The following is a 14,155-nucleotide window of genomic DNA, read 5'->3' as shown; positions in this document are numbered from 1 at the left end:
AAAAAAAAATTATAAATATGGGTCTACAAGAACATGTTAGTGTAAAAAATTAAGATTTAGATTTTTCGCCTCCACTTTGCTGCTATTCCTGTGAAACACCTAAAGGGTAAAAACTTTCTGAATGTCATTTTGAATACGTTGAGGGGTGCAGTTTTCATAATGGGGTCCATTATGGGTTATTTCTAACATAAAGACCCTCAAATTCACTTTAAAACTGAACTGGCTAGGAAACACTGATCTAGAGCAATATGACAATTTGGATATTTATCAAAACCTGTGTAGAGGAAGAGTGGTACAGTTCCCAAAAGCAACCAATCAGCTTCTTTAATAAAAAATAAAATAAAAAGGCCTCTGGAAAATGAAAGAAGCTATCTTATTGGTTGCTATGAGCAACTGCACCACTTTTCCTCTCTACATATTTAGATCAATCTCCCTTGTGTATTATACAGACTAAGTACAAAAAATTAGTGTTTCATCTTTTTAATGATAATACTGTTTTACATATATGATACAGTTATTTGATACAAAATGTTCAGTATTTACAATTGATTTCTTGTTTCTCTGTGATGTTCTTAGTTGTTTTCTTAGCTGATAAATAAATGTCTAAATACAAGAAAGATGATATTTACATTGAATACTATTTATGCCTTTCACATAGTCAGACGGTGAAGATAAAGTTTAAGCTGCGTGTACAATGTTATTTGCCTCTGTCCTATGTATACGTCCGCATCCCACTTTCAACAGGTATCTACTTATTTAGCTGGATTTACCAAATATACATAAAGTGTCCTGAACATAGTCACTAGCTCACTTCATTTGGGCTATTAAAGTGAATGTGGCACATTGCCCATTGTTATTCCTTTTTTGACATTATGACTGTGCATACTTAGGCCAAAAACAAATAACATTGTGTGGACCCAGCCTTAGACTAACACAAGTTAATTTATGGATTTCTTGTTTTTTCTCAGTTTGGTTTAGGTTCATTTTTAAGTGGTTATCATAGCTGCAATCCTTTTTTTTTATGCCCTGTTAAATCATATGGGCACCATAAAGAAGATGGAATGCCCAATTGGGACCCCCTTATATAAGCCAAAGCAGAAAGTGACTTACAATAAGCCTAAATGAATGTTAATAGGTGGCAGGTAATAATAAACTGCATCAGCAAAAGTCTCTGCGGCGGGAAATGTATGTAGGGCGGCAGCTTCACTAGCGATAACAGGTGATGTCTATAGAAGAACACGCAACTATATGCTGATCTATCGACTGAAGATCTATGGAGAGATTCCTTCTCAAAATATTAGAATTTTACCACTTTATTAATTTTCATGAATAGAAAAATCTGACTTGTAGATGTTTGCATTGTAATAAGACTAGTTAGCCCAAGTGTCAGCCTGATAGATCATTGTATCTTTATAATCCATAGCACTTGTGCCAAGGAACAGATCTGACAAAGGCCTTCTAAGAAGTGTGCATATAGTATACAAGAGAAGACCCAACTGTTATACAGTTCTAACAATAATACTTATGTAAAGCTTAACATTACATGACTTTATCTTCTGAGACACGGACTACATTTGTCAAGACGGCAGGTTCTGCGGTTATTACAACAGAGTGATCTGTGGTGGATGTAGATTGTTCGGCCGGATTGGCATTACCGTCTTTATTATCTTTAGGAATGTACTTAACTACTGCATTAATAAATCTGCCTCTGAAATCCTTACTGAAAATATTGTAAAGAATTGGATTAGCCATACAGTGAAACAAGGATATACAATCAATTATATCATAGAGGAAATAAAGGACAGCAATTGCATGGCAGTGCAAATTAATGTAGCTTCCATGCAAAATTAGTGCTATCTGAGTAGAATGGTAGGGAAGCCAGCTGAGTAGGAACGTCAATATATAGGCATAGATAAGACGACAGTGTTTACTGCTTTCTGGTCTTCTAGATTTCCTAAGGTGACAGGCTGTCATTACGTTGAAGACAAGGATTATGAAGAAAGGAATTATGAATCCAAGAATAGTTGTCATTAGGGTAACAGCCAAAGCCCATTCATCGTAAGTCTCAAATGGTGCCATGAATATACACTCGGGGTCTATGATATCCACCAGTTGCATATGGATGACTTCTGGGATAGGAAATATGGCCGATATCACACAGATGGCAATGCAAATTCCCTTGCGGAGTTTTTGTTGGTTTTGTTGCCAGAAAACAGAAGAAGAGGTTAAACTCAAGTAACGGTCCACACTCAGAGCAGTAAGGAAGTAAATACTACTGAACATGTTCGCAAAATAGAAGTAATGTATAAATTTGCACATGAATCCACCCCACAGCCAAGTGTAATCCAACATTGCCTGCAACATCCAAAATGGTAAGGAAAGGACCACCCCAAGGTCAGCCACTGCCATGCTGAAGATATAAAGATTAATGGAGCTTCTTCTTCTTCTTGATTGCCAGTTGACCCATACCACCAGCAGATTTCCAGCCAGTCCAAGAACAAAAGTAACTAGGTAGAGAATGAAGAGGAAGGCCTTCTTTACACCTTCATCCAGGTCAACTGCACATAGAGTAAATGAACTGTTGAGAAAATTCAGAAGGTCTGTAAGGTTGTGTATGTTTTCCTCAGCCATTGCAAGTTAAGGCAAAATAGCCTAAAAGAAAAGGAAAATTGTTTAGAAATCTGTTTTAAAAGTTGGTAAGAGGCATACGGGTATAGCAAATTATTCACAATCATTTCCTACTTATTTCCTGTTTGTTATATTAAGCCTCACATCTTTACAGAATCTCACACCCACCCTGGGGCCAGTTTTATAGGAAGCCAATTATCTTATCAGTATTGGTACTGAGTGCCGGAGGAAACACACATACGGGGAGAACAGGCAGGCTTCGTGCTGTTGTTGCCTTTGCTTAGTTTCCAACCCAGACTACAATTCTAACTACTGAAATGAATGGTTCTTTTAGTTATGCTTGTATATTATTAAACTAAAATACAGTAAAAAAAAAAAAAAAGAATAATTTACAAAATATAGTTCCATGCTGGATTCAGAAAAAACTACTCCAAAATCCTGTGCTGAGGAAGTTTATATTACTGGTGGTTTTATCAAATTTTTTGATTGTTTCAATTTCTGACAAAAGTTGAAATACTGTTACATGTTTGGAAACTATTTTCTGGGCTGTAAATTGACTATAGACCCATAGCTCTACGTACAATATTCAAGTGCGAATAGAGAGGAACAAGTAAAGCACTCACCCCAAGCTGATGCAGTGAAAGGGATCTTTAATTCATAAACCTTGGTACAATAGCGAGGAGAGGGAGGAAAGAAAGGTCAGGAGCTCCGTGGAGGTCATGGGTCTGATGGTCCCATTTTGCAACAAGTCCACTTGGTCATGCCCCAGAGGTGTGACCAAGTGGATTTTCTGCGAAGCGTGACCATCTGACCCACGAGCTCCACGGAGATCCTTGCCTCTTCCATTTCTCTCGAGTGAATCCTATACTTGTGCTGCTATACTCGTAATCGCACAGTACCATTCACCATTCACCATTCGCAATCGCCCATTCACAATTACTGCAGTACACTTTTAGTGCTGAGGCTATCTTCTTTCTCCGCATTAACAATATTCAAGTTGCAGTGCTTGTTTAAATCAAGGGAGTTGCATTAATACACACAGGTTTTTATAATCTTTATGTGGGGGAAATTATAATCACATTTATTCCAGGTTTTGTTTGAAAGAAGTTGTTACATTTTGCACAAAGCTCTCTTAAAAATAAAGTTATTGGGGTTCAGCGTAAAACGGTGTGGGGCCTCCACAGCCCAGCAACAATAGTGGAAATCTACGCTAGCTTGAAGCTTATGTCGATTTCTGCATAATGTGAATGGGAAGGTGTTGCAGATTTATTAAGAGGGCCATGTCTCTTAAATTGTCTGCTGAATCTAATGGCAATGGGAGTTTATTAAAGACTGGTGTGTGAAACTACTAATGCTTATCCCAGCTTATAGATATCCTTTAATGTAATCCCCTATGAACACTGTCAACTCAAGCAATACAAATGACACTTTACTCATAATGATAATCTTCATGGCTAAATAAGGATGTTCAATCGGTTTCAGAAATCCCATTTAGAACCACAGATAAATAATTTTTACTAGGTTATAAGGAATTAATCATTTATAAGTGGTTTTGGATTAGGATTAGTGTTTGGCAATTATGAAATATGTCACCTACATGCATCAAGTGAGGAAATGACATCATCCAGCCACCTGCTCTGTCTCTGTTCAGATCCCTCTCTGAAAGCAGACTCCACTGCCTGGGGAGAAACAGACCATGTGGTTTCTGCACTTTACTGTTAAAGGGGTATTCCAGCTCTGTGTGACAGTGGTCTCACAATTCTTCTGTGATTATTGCCCAAATATGTATTTTTAACAGCAAACAAAATTACTCCTGTCTCAGGATTTCCCAGCTAGCAGTGCGTCGAGACCTGACATCACTAGTCAGGTGATCAGAGGGAGCCTGTCCTGCTTCGATTTTGCAACAGCTGTAGGCCCTCTGGTTACAAAACACTGTGTTTCAATGGGTGGGGTGGCTGATGTGTGGTAGAAAGGAAAGTGATCTCAAACTTTCAAGCATGGAACTGTGGAGTGTGTAGTTTAGAGAACAAAATCAGACAGGAAATACCCAGTTCTGGCAGGTAAGTGCTAAAATCATCTTATGGTGGATAACCATTTTAAGCCATGCTCTCTTTAGTGGTGAGAACTGGTAGGTGTGGGCTGCCTCAGCCAATCGGACACTGATCTCTCTCTCTGTTGCTCAGAGCAGGAGGGTGGGGGCTGCTCTCAGAGAGTGAGCTGGATGGCAGGGCAGAGCAGAGCTGCAATGATTGCTGGGAGATGTAGCCAAGAGGAGGAAAGGATAGCAAAGAATATCAGGCAGCCAGAGAATACAAGAGAGGCCGCAAAAGCCATGCATATCAGACAGGATGGTTTACAGCGAACATATCCAGGTAGTTTGGTGGCTTTGGAACACACACACATATATATATATATGTATATATATTTCCCTGGAGTACCCCTTTAACCCATTAAGGATGGAGGGTGTACCCGTACGTCCCCCTTTCAGAGTCCTTAAGGTGCCACCCCTCCTATCCCTGCTATTGGTCAGTCAGAAGCGACCGACCAATAGCAGAACAGGGGCAGGGGGGTTAAAGTTCTGTTCCCCCGTTCTACCCACCCACGGTAGTCAGGGCAGAACGGGGGAACTGTAGTGTGACTGGCGGCAACATCTGCAGGGCTACAGTTTGGAGACCATTAAACAGTTGTCTCTAAACTGTTGACCTCCAGATGTTGCAAAACTACAACCCCCAGCATGCCCAGACAGTTCTTTGCTGTTTGGGCATGCTGGGATTTGTAGTTTTGCAACAGCTGGAGGGCCACAGCTTGGAGATCACTGTGCACTGGTCTCTAAACCGTGGCCCTCTAGATCTTGCAAAACGTATACTCCCAGCATGCCCACACAGCAGTTTGCTGTCTGGACATACTGGGATTTTTAGTTTTGCAACATCTGGAGGGCCAGAGTTTGGAGATCACTTTGCGGTGATTTCTAAACCGTGGCCCTCTAAATCTTGCAAAACTACAACTCCCAGCATGCATGAACAGCAAATGGCTGTCTCGCCATGCGTGGAGTTGTAGTTGCGTACCTAAAGCTGTTGCATAACTACATCTCCCAGCAAGCCCTTTGGCGATCAGTACATGCTGTGAGTTGTAGTTTTGCAACAGCTGGAGGCACAGTGGTTGGAAAATAATGAGTTAGGTAACAGAACCTAACTGAAGGTTTTCCAACCAGTTTGCCATCAGCTGTTGCAAAAGTACAACTCCCAGCATGCACAGTCTGTCAGTGCATGCTCGGAGTTGTAGTTTTGCAACAGCTGGAGGTTTGCCCCTCCCCCCCTATGTGAATCTACAGGGTACATTCACACGGGCGGGGGTTTACAGTGAGTTTCCTGCTTCAAGTTTGAGCTGCTGCAAACCCCCGCCCGTGTCAATGTACCCTAAAAACCCTACACTAACCAATAATAAAGGGTAAAACACTACATATACACCCCCTTACACGGTCCCCCCCCCCCCCCAATAAAAATTTATACAGTGATTCTAAACTGAGCCTTCAACTGTTGCTTGACAACAACTCCCAACATTTCCGGACAGCCACTGACTGTCCAGACATGCTGGGAGTGTAGCAACAGCTGGAGGCACCTTGTTTAGGAATCACTGGTGTAGAATACCCTATGTCCACCCTTATGCAATCCCTAATTTAGTCCTCAAATGTGCATGGCGCTCTCTCACTTCAGAGCCCTGTCATATTTCAAGTTTAGGGCCACGTATGGGGTATTTCCGTACTCGGGAGCAATTGAGTTACACATTTTGGGGGGCTTTTTCTCCTTTTACCCCTTATGAAAAGGAAAAGTTGGGGTCTACACCAGCCTGTTAGTTTAAAAAAAATAATGGTATACCGTGTGTTTAGTAGTGTAAAAATTGTAGCAAAAAAAAATAAAAATCCTGGCAGCACAAAGTTTAAATAGTAAAACCAGAAGGAAGTTAGTTTCCTGCCTTTGAACTAATAAGGTATTTCAATTATTCGGGGTCTCTGCAGTAAGGAAAAGACCTGGTGACTGTGATCTTTGCTGCTTAATAAGAGAATGTAATAAGCCCAATGGGATACACACATTTGTGTTCGTAGCTATCCAAATAGTGTCATATTGTATTTTGAATTTAAATCATTTTCTACTGGAGGACCCAAGCCACCTGCTGCCATCTGCAAAAGATTTATTTTATATCTATTCTGCCAACAATTTTTCAAATAATACTGGCCACACCCGTGCACTTACACAGACAAAACATGGACATCTACTGGTGGTGGCTCCATGATAAACAAAAAATGTTATCCCTCAAGAGCTAGCATTGTAGGCCTGATGCAAAGCCTATATTTAGTAGATAGATGTGGAAGAAATACGGAGCACTCACCAGGACTTGCTTGCTGTAACTTCTTTATTGTTCACTTGAACATGCAGGGTTAGACAGACAGGAGAGCAGATGGAGGAGACACGGGGGTACCATACCATACCCCCATGTCTTGTCCATTTGCTCCCCTGTCTGTCTAACCCTGCATGTTCATGTGAAAAATAAAGAAGTTACAGCAAGCAAGTCCTGGTGAGTGCTCCGTATTTCTTCCACATCTATCTACAATTTGGGACTGTACCTGTTAATCTACATGCCAGCACCTGCCAGACACAGCGTAGCTTCTAGGGGCCATATGCTGCATACCTTCAGTCTCCACACTCAGTGCCGTGTACATACTGGGTGGTGCCGAGTATATCTCTACTTGGAGTTTTCCTATATTTAGTAGTTTGCCACTCCCACCCAAATGCTGGCCTACTGTTATCTGGATAACACAATTTGGTGTGGAGGCAGTCATCTTGAGTCTCAGCTATGATTGGCAGCTGTCTCCTGCCTGCCCTATTGGATTAGATTGATAGATTTCTCTCTATATAGGGTATCCCTATATCCAAACAGGGTGAGATCATCAATCAAGGTTGATGGGGTGGGGACAAGTTGCTGGGGCTTCTCCCCACCCCGCCTGCATAAAGTTGATGACCAGTTCCATTTAAGGATTCACAATCAGAGTTAATGTAATAAAGGATAGATCTATGTGGATAACTATTAGGAAATAAAATGTGAGCCTTCCATTTCCGGTTTTCCTTTTTCCTTTCTTTATATTTCCGACTTAAATTGACAACATAAGGCAGGTACATGGATATAAGTTCTCTATTTATTGTAGTATACACATCACCACTGTCCCTTAGAATAACAGGGCCATAACAAATTCCACAGATAAAGAGAAATCATCGGACTTTTAAAAAGATAAATATGTTTCATGTTGATTGATATCTGCTAGGTGCATAGAGAGTTATTTTCAAAAAGCATTCCACAAAGAGAGGTCAGGCCCTCTGTCCCAGCTTTACGGAGAGCCGGGGAAATGTGTGGAAATATTTAACTGCTGAGAGAATAGTAGACCCACAGAACAAAGGAGATACATTTGTGGGGTACATGTACTCCAAATATCATGATGTACTATAGCAAACATACAGGGGAAATTCGAAAAATTTTAATATAGTTCAAAGTTTATTTATTTTAGTAATGCAACCTAAAATGTAAAACTAATAAAATATATATAATATATATGTGAGAGAGACTCATTACATGCAAAGCAAGATAGTTCAAGCCGTGATTTGGCATAATTGTGATGATTATGGTTTACAGCTCATGAAAACACCAAATCCCCCCCCTCTCCCCTTCATTAGAGGGGTACTCCACTGGAAAACATTTTTTAAATCAACTGGTGCCAGAAAGTTAAACAGATTTGTAAATTACTTCTATTTAAAAATGTTAATCCTTCCTGTACTTATCAGCTGCTGAATGATCCACAGAAAGTTCTTTTCTTTTTGAATTTCCTTTGTCTGACCACAATGCTCTCTGCTGACACCTCTGTCCAAGTCAGGAAGTGTGCAGAGCAGGATAGGTTTTCTATGGGTATTTGCTCCCACTTCATGCTCCCTTTCCTATTAAGTTGTATTAATGACTTTTGTACAATATTCTAATTTTTCGAGTTTCACCTGGTGTGCAGTGGCATAACTATAGGTTGGCGATTGTGAAAGAGTCCCATCATTTAGGGGCCTGGTCATCTTACTCCCCCCCCCCCCCCCCCCCCCCACACACACACACATACCACATCAAGCCCTTCAGGGAATGTTGCATGTATTGACCAGCATTAGGACCTTGTGGACACATACAAGGTCATGATGCTAAGTCCCACAGATCGCCAGGACAGCACCCTAGTGTCGGATCATTCCACTCTATACAGCAATGTGGTAGCTTCCTTGCCCGACACATAGCAATGCTGCAGCTCCGCTTTACTACAATGCATGCCCTTAGCCAATAGGAGCCTACACAATGCAGTTAGGAAGGGAAGTCCACCAATTATTGTAGTGACCGGGTGGCAAAATATGAGTTTTACACGGAAGGTAGACAGAGCAGTATTAAGAGCTGACTTTTTGGTGATAACTGAGCACACAACAAAATGGTGCAGCAGGGCATGAATACTTTCTCAATAGCATTACTGTGTGGAACTAGTTTTTATATTATGAAATGAATGGGAATTAAAAGGAAACAGTCTTTAGTTAAGCCCATACTAACCTGCTTCTATTGCATAATAGCCCATGTGGCACTGAACACTATGGTGCCTTTGTTGTTCTCATTCATTGTACCACTTTTCATAAATATTTGTTATTATAGTATGCAAATCAGTATCCTTGGTGCATTAGGTGCGTCACCTAGGCCCTGCTCCTCCTGCAGCCACCTTCTGTAATAACATTTCTTTATTAATATCCATATTCTTCTCTGCAGTGATGTAGCACGCGGGCCCTGGGTTGTTCTTGCGTATAAGAGGGATTTCCGTGTTCACTTGGGCTATGTCGATACAAGGATGTATTATTAATGAGAAAATGTTGTTAAAGTAGGTGGAGGGAAGGCAATGCCCCCAGTGCACCAAGAATGCTCCTTTGCATATCTATAATTACAGAGATTTATGAAAAACGGCGCAACACATGATAATAGCAAAGATACCATTGTGTTCTGCACCACTGGCGCTATGGCCCAATGCAAGCAGGTTAGTATAGACTAGCCTGATGACAGTTAAAGGGGTACTCCGGTGCTCCAGCGTTCTGAACATTTTGTTCAGAATGCTCGTAGCCGGAGGCTATGATCGTGTCACAGCCACGATCATTGTGCCGTCACGCCACGCCCCCTCCTGTCATGTCTATGGGAGTGGGCGTGTCAGACAACATGCTCCCTCTCATAGACATGGATGGAGGGGGCGTGGCGTGACCTCACAACCACTGCCGTCTGTTTAGAAGCTGCGGGAGCTCGCGAGGGCCCCCATCAGCGACTCCCCCACAATCAACCATCTTATCCCCTATCCATTAGCTGTTTAGCAGCGGAGTACTCCTTTAAGTGTGAGGGCATATCACCTTCACAGCTATGCTAACAAAACTGTCGAGATCCAGTATGGCATCACTGGAAGTGTATTGTTTATTTGCTATTTTATCATAATTCCAAGGAGTGGCCACATTTTGAATAAGTTGGAAAATCATTTAACCTGTCTCCTCTAATAACTAACTAGACCTCTCTTTACTACCACACTACCATAACCTATTTACTAAGGCTCTAGTCACAATTTTTATATATGGGATTATGGTTTGGTATTTCTATATAAGAAGATGTTCACATTTTTTATTATTTTTTCATTTATTTTGTCAGATTAATTTACGGGTCTGGTCCGAGGACTAAATTTAATGTCATTTTTGTTCTGGTCTAGGGTGTGACTCCTTGTCCATATCCTGAGAGTCCTGAGTGTGGTAAGTGCTACCATCCAGCATGCTCTCAATGGGGGAGATTTATCAAAACTTGTCCAGAGGAAAAGTTGCCCAGTTGCCCATAGCAACCAAACAGGTTGCTTCTTTCATTTTTAACAAGGCCTCTGCAAAATGAAAGAAGCGATCTGATTGGTTGCTATGGGCAACTGGGTAACTTTTCCTTTGCACAGGTTTTCATAAATCTCCCCCATAGTTTATCAGATCATGACATAAGTTGTATTTTTCTTCGCTGTTAGGCTGCATTCACATCTCGTTTTGTACATACGGGCGCTAAATCCAGCTGGGGGAGGAGCAAACCGGGCGCTCCCGTACCCCAGCCGGATCAGCCCGTGACTCCATTTACTTTAATGAGCCAACCGGAGTCAAACTGTGACTCCGGTCAGCTCAGTTTTGACCCGTATCTGGTTTTGGACCGGACCTAAAACCGTTGTATACTACGGTTTTACGTCCGGTCAGGAAACCGCATACCGGTTAAACCGCATACAGAACTGGTAAATGTTCAGGGAGGGAGCACCATTTAAAACTTTGGCACGGGGCACAACACTTTCTAGTTATGCCCCTAGGTGTGTGGTAGCAAGTGTTTCTGAAAGATACATACACATTGGGGGAGATATATCAAAACCTGTCCACAGGAAAAGTTGCTGAGTTGCCCATAGCAACCAATCAGATAGCTTCTTTCACTTTGCAGAGGCCAAGCAATCTGATTGGTTGCTATGGGCAACACAGCAACTTTTCCTCTGGACTGGTTTTGATAAACAATCCCCAATATCTGGAATTATCATGTATAAAAATACATTTCATCCGACTTTCTATGAAATAGTTTCTAGTGCGTATGTGAGAGACTGCAGAATATGTTGGTGCCATATAAATTATTTCATTTGTAATTTTGGTCATTTTCTTATCAGAATTTAAATATTATTTATTTCTTCCTGCACATACTAATATTACTTCTAATCACGATGATAATGAATATAAAATATTCATTAGAATCTTCAAGACATTTTCAACTTGTGAACTACGGTATATAAACTTCTTTTTCTGATTCCAATCAGAAAACATTTTTTTTTTTTAAATCACCTGGTGCCAGAAAGTTAAACAGATTTGTAAATGACTTCTATTTAAAAAAATAAATAAATATTTACCCTTCCAGTACTTTTGAGCAGCTGTATGCTACAGAGGAAATTCTTTCTTTTTTAATTTATTTTTTGTCTTGTCCACAGTGCTCCCTGCTGACACCTGATGCCCGTATCAGGAACTGTCCAGAGCAGGAGAAAATCCCCGTTGCAAACCTGCTGCTGCTCTGGACAGTTCCTGACACGGACAGAGGTGTCAGCAGAGAGCACTGTGGACAAGACAAAAATATAATTCAAAAAGAAAAGAATTTCCTCTGCAGCATACAGCTGCTAAAAAGTACTGGAAGGGTAAAGATTTTCAAATCTGTTTTAACTTTCTGGCACCAGTTGATTTAAAAAAAAAAAAAAAAAAAAGTTTTCCATCAGAGTACCCCTTTAAACTATATTTAAATTTGTATATATAAAAATGTTTTTGAATACTGAGAATAGCCTAAAGCTGTGTTTCCCAACTAGAGTGCCTCCAGCTGTTGCAAAACTACAACTCCCAGCATGCCCGGACATGCTGGGAGTTGAAGTTTTGCAACAGCTGGAGGCCCCCTGGTTTGGAAACACTGTCCTAAAGCATAGGATGGTGCACTGGCCATTAACATGTACCTCCCCAGCAGTTGTAAAACTGCATTTTCCAGCCTGTAGCTTTTAGGACATACATGGAGTTATAGTTTTGCAACAGCTGGAGAGCCACAGGTTGGAGACCACCGGTATAGAGCTTAAGATGAACGTGACAATAAGGACAAATGTAAACTTGATGTACGTCTCTACAGCAGTGTCTCTCAACATGTGTCTCTCCAGCTGTTGCACAACTACAACTCCTATCATGATGGGAGTTGTAGTTTTTCAACAGCTGTTGAGCCACAGGTTGAGAAGAACTGCTATAGAGGTACTAGACCCGAATAAAAAACAGTCATCACAAAGACATCACAATAAATAAAATAAAAAAAACTAATATAAAACTTTTATATAGAGCTGTAATATAAAGAGCCTAAAAACGTAAGAAGCGTAGTGAAAGCCTCTGTATATGAGCATTAGTGAAAAACTAGTAATGCTTACTATAGATCCTTTATTACTGGTTAAAATCACAAATATGTTATTTCCTTGCTTGTATTAACTTATTATTATTATTATTATTATTATTATTATTTTTGCATTATGATGAATTCCTCTAAGACCCACTGTGATCACCAGGTTAGACAAAAAAAAAAAAAAGTGTATACTGCATGAAAGAAGGAGAAAATACAGCATTTTCCACCTGTTGTCTACCACTTATATAGAATGCTATTTACTCAATAATTTAGAAGCGTTTCTTACCTAAGAAGAAGCTGCAGCGACTCCTTATACTTTAGCTCAGTCGTACTCCCAGTTCTTTAGTTCTCTTCGTCTCCACAGCAAGTGACATGGACTATTTTACACTTGTTAGCAGCACTTACTTTCAGGAAATGATCCTATATATCCTGAAGGCTGCAATCATTGCCGTGGCTCTGGTTGCCCAGGATATCCTCTTATGCAAAGGTAAACACTTTCTAAGACCCTGCGAGTGGACCGGTCCCTTTGTCCTGGTGCAAAGAATGCAGCCAAAAAGAAATTTCTGAACAAATAAGTCTCTCCCATGGAGCACATGAATAGATTGGCTTATTTATTTTCATTCTTTCTATAGCTTGCGCGTGCGATTAACACATTGGCTTGAGTTTTCAAGCTGTGATAATTGCCCCATTCTACAGTGCAAATATTTTACTAGATATTTCAAAGGCTTCGGAAACGTGTGTAGATGACAAGAGCTCTATTGTGGGGATATGTTTGTTGTTTAATATGACATGATTTATTAAGTCCATATAGAAGAAAATAGTAGTAAGTACGGCACCGCCGCGTACCTTTTTCTATAGCGGGAGAACGTAGTGTTAATCGGGTCAACACCTGAACACTGGTAGTAGTAACCTGTTGTCCGTGATCTATCCTCGGATAATCAAGAGAGGTAATCCGATGTGGAAAGAAAACGAGAGGAGCCACTGAAACTGCAGTTACTCAAAGTTTATTCCATCAGGTCTTGGATACAACTGTGGCCGACGTTGTATCCAAGACCTGATGGAATAAACTTTGAGTAGCTGCAGTTCCAGTGCCTCTTCTCCTTTTCTTTCCACGTATGATTTATTAAGTGATTGTAATGTGATTGGGAAGCTCCATCTTTTGCTGTTTGTATTAGAAAAAGTGATAAAGAGGTACTTCGGCACTTAGACATCTTATCCACTATCCCAAGGATAGGGGATAAGATGCCTGATCGTGGGGGTCCCGCCGCTGGGGACCCCCGTGATCTTGCACGCAGCGCCCCGTTAAAATCAGTCCCTGGAGCGTGTTTGCTCCAGGTCTGATTACTGCAATGCAAGCCTATGGGACGGGGCGTGATGCTCCGCCCCCTCAATGCAAGCCTATGGGACGGGGTGTGATGCTCCGCCCCCTCAATGCAAGCCTATGGGAGGGGGCGAGACAGCACGGGGCGAAGCCTTGACGTCACAACGCTCCGGCCCCGTGATCAACAGTAATCAGACCCGG

General features: G+C 41.1%; 1 protein-coding gene across 4 annotated transcripts; it reads right to left on the bottom strand.

Annotated features, from left to right (window-relative positions):
* Window positions 1–473: 473 nt before the first annotated feature.
* GPR182 (G protein-coupled receptor 182) lies at window positions 474–13,236 on the bottom strand. Of its 4 annotated transcripts, none has more exons than XM_056560378.1 (2): window positions 12,920–13,236; window positions 474–2,652 (listed from the first exon to the last, which is right to left on the bottom strand). In XM_056560378.1, exon 2 carries the CDS (start codon window positions 2,629–2,631, stop codon window positions 1,540–1,542), a length of 1,092 nt encoding a protein of 363 aa, XP_056416353.1. In that variant the 5' UTR covers window positions 2,632–2,652; window positions 12,920–13,236; the 3' UTR covers window positions 474–1,539. The 4 variants fall into 4 exon arrangements, with proteins under 4 accessions (XP_056416353.1, XP_056416356.1, XP_056416354.1 ...); XM_056560381.1 differs by lacking the exon at window positions 12,920–13,236 and adding an exon at window positions 11,624–11,734; XM_056560379.1 differs by lacking the exon at window positions 12,920–13,236 and adding an exon at window positions 11,080–11,162.
* Between the last annotated feature and the right edge of the window lie 919 nt (window positions 13,237–14,155).

Source organism: Hyla sarda, chromosome 2 (assembly GCF_029499605.1).
Source record: "Hyla sarda isolate aHylSar1 chromosome 2, aHylSar1.hap1, whole genome shotgun sequence".
NCBI classification, from domain to species: Eukaryota; Metazoa; Chordata; class Amphibia; order Anura; family Hylidae; genus Hyla; species Hyla sarda.
Note: the sequence above shows the minus strand (reverse complement) of the source record. Positions and strands in the feature narration are given on the sequence as shown.